General features: G+C 35.8%; 1 protein-coding gene across 1 annotated transcript; it reads left to right on the top strand.

Annotated features, from left to right (window-relative positions):
- The first annotated feature begins 5158 nt into the window (after positions 1-5158).
- On the top strand, positions 5159-6627 carry LOC102415885 (S-adenosylmethionine decarboxylase proenzyme-like). The gene has a single exon (XM_044947325.1). It carries the CDS (start codon positions 5214-5216, stop codon positions 6177-6179), a length of 966 nt encoding a protein of 321 aa, XP_044803260.1. The 5' UTR covers positions 5159-5213; the 3' UTR covers positions 6180-6627.
- Positions 6628-8831: the final 2204 nt, after the last annotated feature.

Genomic DNA, 8831 nt, shown 5'->3' with positions numbered 1-8831 from the left:
TCTGCCTTAATTGAAAAATATGAGTGTGAAAAGAAAATCACTCTTACATGCAAATTAAGTTAAATGCTTTGGAAAGACTTCATAGAGTCTAGGACAAAAAAATAAATAAAGCCATTGAATTACTTGAGTGAAAAAAGAGAAGGGAGGTGAGAGAATCATAGAAATATAGAATGATTCTGCACTCAGCTTCACAAGAATCTATAAATTTTTTTCTATATATGAAAGATACTAAGACACCAAAACTGGAAATTTTTAAAAGATGCATTATATGTATTGTTTATTTAAGGAAGATGAGACAGAAGTCTGAACAGTGAAATACTCTCACAGAAAAGGACTTCAATCTGTATCTAAAGGCTAAAAAATCCACATTTATATGTTTTGAGTTAAACAAATGTTTAAGGTACACCTGGATTTAAACAATTTGATTAGCCAACTCTTTACAGAGCCCAAACACAGAAGAGGGTTTTTACTATTACAGGAGAGGGCAATTGCCCTTATGGAAACTGCATAGTAAATAATACGTACATTCTTATTTCAGATTGTGGATTTGCTGACTCTAAATCAACTGTTTTAAGGTCTTCATACAATCACAAACACCCCTAATTATAGGTTAATGTTTGGAGTGAAGCAGACTACAATGTCAGTCAACTTTATCAAGGAGTTGGTGGTCGGCCTTCTTGTAAAATGCTTTGTTAATAAGGTTTATTTCTACTTGTTCAATACTCAGATGATAAGTCCTATTATTTTATTCACCTGTTTTATCAAATAACTGTAATCTGATATATTTATTGCTATTTAATAGAACTTGAACTTTCTCTCTCTTTAAAATGTTGAGAGAGGAAATCTTTCATTTTCTACAATTAAGAACAGAATTAATGTATGCTCTTTCCTATTTTTTTTTCTTTTTCTCTCTGAGCAGACATTTTTCTTATTTTACCTTTAAATGTCATTCAGTTCTGTAGTCCTCCCTAAATCTGACATATATAGCAACAATCCCTAATTGTTGCCTTTAGAATATTAGGTTGTAGTCCCTAAATTCTTCCTTGGTCCTTCTAATTTCAGTGTGACATTTAACCCATGACATTTTATAGACACTGTTCTCCATAGTATACCAGGGAATTACAACTTTTAAAATCTTGTTTCTCCCTCAATATGTGCAATACGCTCAAGGGTGTGACAGAGGAATTCCTGAGCAGACACCAGAAATAAGAATATTCTAGAGAGAGGATAAAAACATTCTGAGTTAGAAAATAATTTCTTTCAAAAATGAAAGCTGTCTTTTTCTTAAAGCCAAAGAACTTCCAAAATGTGTTTGGAGATGATTTTCAAGTTTTCTCTATAGGTAATTTTTGCTATGTGAAAAGTCCTTCTTATATTTATACCTAATCCCACAGTTGTCACTAGTTTGTTTTTGTAATTTGGCAAACCACGTGGTAGATTTATTTACCTGGATTAACTTAACTGTAATTTGATTTTATGGAAATTCTCCTACCTACAACTATTCTCTGTTTCTGCCCCTGATCCCCGGTCTTATGTAGTATAAGTCTGGCTTACTCCATTTCTGGTATGTTCTGAAACCAAGGGATAAGAATATAAATATATTTAAAAATTCAGAAATACTAAATTACATCCTCAAAGCTATTTCCTAGGTTGGAGTGAGGAGGAGGGAGAACCACAGCAAGTAACCAGGTATAGGAATTAAGACTTTATTAATCTAAATACCTAACATGAACCTTAATGTAGCTATATTTCTTCAACCCTTTGTATTATCCAGTTCTTATTTCTTTGGCATACATTTTTAGTTGTAAGAAGCAATATCACATGTTGATTAAGGGCATAAGTTCTAAGGACAGACCATCTGGTTGATTCATCACTTGCTACATGTGTCATGTTGAATGAATTGCTCAATTGTTCCATCCCTCAATAAACGGCATAAACAGAGCCACCTCTCACCTATTTTATATAAACAAGAAAATATGTATACTGAGTTTAGCTTAATACCTAGAATGCAGTAAGTGCTTAGTGAATGCCAACTTTGTATATTATATTTTAAAAAGACCTTTCATAAGCTCTTCAGTAATTCTAAATGTTATTCAGAAAAAAAATGATTAAACAACATAGCATGTGTGCTTAGTCAGTTGTGTCTGACTCTTTGCGACCCCATGGACTATAGTCCACCAGGTTCTTCTGTCCCTGGGGATACTCCAGGCAAGAGGACTGGAGTGCGTTGCCATGCCCCTCTCAAGGGGATCTTCCCAACCTAGGGATCAAACCCAAGTGTTCTGCACAGCAAGTGGATTGTTTACCATCTGAGCCACCAAGGAAGCCCATGGCGTTTAAAGGATAATGCTATGCTATGCTATGCTAAGTCACTTCAGTCGTGTCCAACTCTGTAGGACCCCATAGACAGTAGCCTACCAGGCTCCCCTGTCCTTGGGATTCTCCAGGCAAGAACACTGGAGTGGGTTGCCATTTCTTTCTCCAATGCATGAAAGTGAAAGGTGAAAGTGAAGTCACTCAGTCGTGTCCGACTATTAGCGACCCCATGGACTGCAGCCTACCAGGCTCCTCCGTCCATGGGATTTTCCAGGCAAGAGTACTGGAGTGGGGTGCCATCAATTCAGTGGCATATATGATTGGAGGAACTGAGAAAAAAATAATAGATACTAGGGTGAGGCTATCAGTAAACTTATTTTTTAATGATACTGTTTTAATGTTAATTTTATCATATAAAAGACATGTTTGGGATCCAATTCTCCATTGTATGACTCAATGACATGTTTACTTGTTAAATTATCTGACTCATTCTCTCTGGTACAGCACAAATATGTGAAAGAAGAGTAAGCAGGGAAAATCTAATAAATTCAACTCCAGGGGGTTATTTAGACACTACTATTTGTGCTTGGTGTCCATTTGCAGAAAATACCATATTATTTCTTGCAGAAAAATATGACATTAGGTAATAAATGAGAGTATAAAAAAGAAAAAAAGTGCAGATAAAGAGATGCGGTGACAAAAAGCAGAATAGAGGAGAGCAAAGAAAGCTCTGTGTCCTGGTGTGTTTAACATTCCACCACGGGGAGAGCAGTGATTCAGTCCTGAAAACACAGATTGAGAGCTTTTCAGATGCAAGGACTGTCGAACTCACTTTCAGCCCTTCTCCTCTCACAGAAACCTACTTGGATTTTCCGTCATGGAATCTCGCTTCTAGAACAATGCTGAGGAATATTTCCTCCCATGTGAGGAGTAGTAAGACTGTATTTTAAAGGACAGCATGTTAACTTTTCTTCCATAAACATTCAAAAAATGGAATATTGCATAGACATCTGATATATAAATAAATTAATAACAGCAGAATAGTAAAAACTTCTAAGACTAAACTTCAGAACTTGTAATAATTTCAACAGAAACTCACCATGACTGGTTTTCCAAGATACATTATTTTAAAGTTTTAAAAAGTTGGTTTCACATTTTTTTAATGAGTCCACTTGATAAATTAATAGTTCAAATAGGGTTGCAGAAAGTTTACATTATCAAAGCACCATAAAACATGCAAAACAATTGATAGCATCCTTGTAAATCACTTTTATTTATAACTGAAAATAACTATAAAGGTTTAATTTATGATTTTGACTCCAATTATAGTGAGCTTGTAACTCTGAGAATGGAAAAGCAAAGCCAAACAAAATAAGCTCATATTTTAGGATTGCAAATAAATGGAAATGAATGGGCTATATCTAGGTAGTATACATTTACTCTAAACATCTCCAACTACTTCTAAACATGTAGTGCTTAGCGCTTACTAAAATGAGTTAATGTTTCTTCCTTTTAGTGACAGTCAGAACAAAGAAAGATTTGGAAACTAGACCTCTGTTCCTCAGAAAAATGCAATTAATCAGAATACCTCACTTGTCAGTATTCTTCTAATGGCTTAATTTATCCATTGTTACAGGATTATCATAGAAATCAGTGGAACACATTCTCACATTTTTCCCTTGCTAATTTGGAAATATCTGAAAACATCTAAGTCATTTAGAGAGATGTAGGTTTCTCTAAGTTGATGAATACTGATGTGCTTTTTACAAATTTTATTTATATTTTATTGAAATAAAGTTGATTTGCAAGGTTGTGTTTATTGTTGTACAGCAAAGTGACTAAGTTATACATCTATATAAAACATACATCTATATATATTTTTTCATATTCTTTTCCATTATGGTTTATCACAGGACTCTGAATATAGTTCCCTCTTCTCTACAGTAGGGCCTTTTTGTTGATCCATTCTATATATCCGCCAGTTTTCATCTGCTAATCCCAAACTCCCAATACATCGCTCTCCCACCTGCAGTCCCTTGGCAACCACCAGCCTATTCTCTGTGTCCCTCATTCTGTTTCTGTTTCTGTTTCATAGATAGTTTCATTTATGTCATTTTTTAGATTTCACATGTAAGTGATATCATATGGTGTTTGAATTTCTCTTTCTGACTTCACTTAGTGTGTTAATCTCAACTTGCATCCATGTTACTGCAAATGGCATTATGAAATACTTTCCTGGAAAAAGCACAAAACCTTTGAGGGACTACTAACTAGTGGAACTTAAAACAATTCCATAGAAACATTTAATTATGTATAGAGTTAGTGTAGTTTTCATTGTTTTTCTTCCAAAATACCTATTCAATACAGTTAAAGCAATGAAACAAACGGCTAATCAATAAACAGTAAGAAGAGTAAGTTCAGTGACTTCACTTTTGTCTTTAAAAGTCACTCCTTTCATTCCTCAGGTTCAGTCAAATTGTTATTATTCCATTCACTATAGTTATTGGTTAAGGAGCGAGGTTTAGCAAATAATTCCTGAGCATACATTTAAAATGCAGGGGTTGGCTCCCACAGTATGGCCGGCGACATTAGCTAGCGCTCGCTCTACTCTCTCTAACGGGGAAACAGTGGACTACAAGAGACTGAGCTGTATCTGCCTTTATTTCCAACAGGCTCACGTTCAGCTTTCGCTCACCCACACACACAAAGCCGGGAAAATTTTATTAATCCTTTTTTTTTTAAGTTAATATAAAATTATAGCCAAAAAAAAAAAAAGAAGGAACCTGAACTTTAGTAACACAGCTGGAACAATCTGCGGCGGCGGCGGCGGCGGCGGAAGAAGAGATTTAATTTAGTTGATTTTCTGTGGTGGTTGGTTGTTCACTAGTCTCACGGTGATGGAAGCTGCACATTTTTTCGAAGGGACCGAGAAACTGCTGGAGATTTGGTTCTCCAGGCAGCAACCCGACGCAAACCAAGGATTTGGGGATCTTCGCACCATCCCAAGATCCGAGTGGGACATACTTTTGAAGGATGTGCAGTGTTCAATCATAAGTGTGACAAAAGCTGACAAGCACGAAGCTTATGTACTCAGTGAGAGTAGCATGTTTGCCTCCAAGAGACGTTTCATTTTGAAGACACGTGGTACCACCCTCTTGCTGAAACTTGCTAGGGATTACAGTGGGTTTGACTTAATTCAAAGTTTCTTTTATTCTCGTAAGAATTTCATGAAGCCTTCTCACCAAGGTTACCCACACCGGAATTTCCAGGAAGAAATAGAGTTCCTTAATGCAATTTTCCCAAATGGAGCAGCATATTGTATGGGACGCCTGAATTCTGACTGTTGGTACTTGTATACTTTGGATTTCCCAGAGAGTAGGAAAATCAATCAGCCAGATCAAACCCTGGAAATTCTGATGAGTGAGCTTGACCCAGCAGTTATGGACCAGTTCTACATGAAAGATGGTGTTACTGCAAAGGATGTCACTCGTGAGAGTGGAATTCATGACCTGATACCAGGTTCTGTCATTGATGCCACAATGTTCAATCCTTGTGGGTATTCAATGAATGGGATGAAATCGGATGGAACTTATTGGACTATTCACATCACTCCAGAACCAGAATTTTCTTATGTTAGCTTTGAAACAAACTTAAGTCAGACCTCCTATGATGACCTGATCAGGAAAGTTGTGGAAGTCTTCAAGCCAGGAAAATTTGTGACCACCCTGTTTGTAAATCAGAGTTCTAAATGTCATACAGTGCTTTCCTCACCCCAGAAGATTGAAGGTTTTAAATGTCTTGATTGCCAGAGCGCTTTGTTCAATGATTACAATTTTGTTTTTACCAGTTTTGCTAAGAAGTAGCAACAACAGTAGAGTTGATTAAGAAACATGAAGAAAAAACACAAAAAGAGAACACACATAGAAGGTGGTGGCTGCTTTTTAGATATTGATTCCAAGGGCCATGCTTTCCATAACCACCACCTCATAGTTGCAGAAAGCCCTAGATGTAATGATAGTGTAATCATTTTGAATCGTATGCATTATTATATCAAGGAGTTAGATATCTTGCATGAATGCTCTCTTCTGTGTTTAGGTATCCTATGCCACTCTTGCTGTGAAATTGAAGTGCATGTAGAAAAAACCTTTTACTATATGAAACTTTACAACACTTGTGAAAACAATTCAATTTGGTTTATGCACAGTGTAATATTTCTCCAGGTGTCATCCAAAATTCCCCACAGACAAGGCTTTCGTCCTCATTAGGTGTTGGCCTCAGCCTAGCCATCTGGGACTGTTCTATTAATTGCTGCCAAGGCAATGGCACCCCACTCCAGTACTCTTGCCTGGAAAATCCCATGGACTAAGGAGCCTGGTGGGCTGCAGTCCATGGGAGACGACTGAGCGACTTCACTTTCACTTTTCACTTTCATGCATTGGAGAAGGAAATGGCAACCCACTCCAGTGTTCTTGCCTGGAGAATCCCAGGGACAGGGGAGCCTGGTGGGCTGCCATCTGTGGGGTTGCACAGAGTCGGACACGACTGAAGCGACTTAGCAGCAGTAGCAGCAGCAGGATTTTATGTCCAGTTACCTCCACTTTCTAGAACATATTCTCTACTAAGGTTATTGAAACTAATTTCTACTTCATACAGATGTTTTTGCAACAGCAATTAAAGTTTTTCTTCCACTAGTGGCGTCATCTAAGAAAACTATCCATTCTGTGTATTTATATTTTAACACTGCTTCCTGTACTTGTATTACTTTGATTCCTTCCGTTACCATGGTGTCTCCCTTCCCAACCACACCCCCTCAATAAAGCAATACACTGTTACACTGTGGGTTCTATACTAATCTATACCCCAGAGGGGTAAGGCGGGGGTAGACCCTAGGCTTAATTTTCTTTTAAGGTCAATGGAGTTTGACATTTTTCATTGCCATGAGCTCTTTTGAAATAAACTATTGTTGATTAGCAAAGAAGGCGTAGATTGGTACTAGGGAATATTGGCAGAACTAACTGTATGGAAACTGTGCCATTTGGTGTCCCCCATTAAATGAAATGAGCTTCTAAAAAAAAAATGCAGGGGTTTTCTTCTGCTTCCTCCTACAGAAACAAGACTTCAGACATGCCCTCTTTCTTCAAATGTCTTTAATTAATGTGCTTGCCCCTTCCTATGTTCATGAAAATTTATTGACAAATATACCACCTTTGATATATTCCCATTAATTGTTACTGTGCCTGGAAAATTAGAATCTAAATCCACAAAACAGTCTCAACTATATATGTTTCCCTACACATTGATAAGGTTCATTCATCTAAACAAATTATTTTTTGTTTTCTACTTCTACTTAGGAATTTCATATAGACATGTCTTTGACTTAAGAGGTTACTTTTGCATTTGAGCATTGAAAATTTCAAGAATGGTGCTTAGGAAAAAATTAATTCTCCTTTTAAAATTCTTAAGATAAGCTTAGTGGAACTCATCAAAAATGAAACATTAATTGATGATTTAAACTTTAAAATGATTTGCTACTCATTATTAAAAATGAAATTTTAACTTTTTACAGACATTATAGGAGTTCAATAAAATACTAAAAGCATAGATATTGTGTGTCCAGAATACAAACTGGCAAAAGGAAGAACAATGTCTACCTGATGGTTTTTACCCAACTAGACTAATCCTAGTTGTGGCTTATATTTAACTATTAGTTAAATAGTTAATAATATTTAACTAAATAGTTAAATAGTTAAATTTAACTATTTAGTTAAACTCCTGATTGATTGGAGTTTATGCTAATTAGCTTAAATAAAACAGATAAAATAAATAAAACAGATTAAAAAATTATCATAGAATGAAATCGTTGTGGGTGTACTTCACCTTAAGTATCTATAGATGGTGCCAATATGACATTCAAATCCCCTAGAAGAAATCTAAAAGTCTAATGAACATACTTAAACTTATCTTCACTAAAAACAGGCTATAACCAACTAAATATGATTTTTTATTTATCACTGAGTCACAATTTTTCTATCAAGTTTCATGAGCTTCAATCACCTTCTGTATTCAGGACATAGGAATGAATTCTTGCAGGCTTGGCCAAGGAATTAGAAAAATTAGCAAACCACAAAAAGTCAACAAACCATACTTCAATAAATTTTTATGTATTTCACCATGTACAGACCAAAGTAAAAAATGTTACATTCTATTTATATAGACTCTAAGTGGAATGTAATTGCTGAGAAATTATATAGACTCTAACGGTTAAGGAAACTTTGAAGATTAACTGTCTATTTTTCTTGATAAGGACACTGAATCCCAAGATGACTGTAATGTTTCCATTTTTTCTTCAGCTGGTTTTCAGTGGAAACAGAATTAGAACTCCCATTCCTTAGTTGTAACGCACTGTCCATGCAGCATCCTGAGTAGTCTTATTGGAGTCTCTCTCTCTTTGTCTCTATTACAAATATTCTCTGAAAGTGTCTTTAATTCTTTTTCAGAAACATCAAAGTTGTAAC

This window comes from Bubalus bubalis, chromosome 9 (assembly GCF_019923935.1).
Source record: "Bubalus bubalis isolate 160015118507 breed Murrah chromosome 9, NDDB_SH_1, whole genome shotgun sequence".
NCBI classification, from domain to species: Eukaryota; Metazoa; Chordata; class Mammalia; order Artiodactyla; family Bovidae; genus Bubalus; species Bubalus bubalis.
This window is presented reverse-complemented; position numbering and strand designations above follow the sequence as displayed.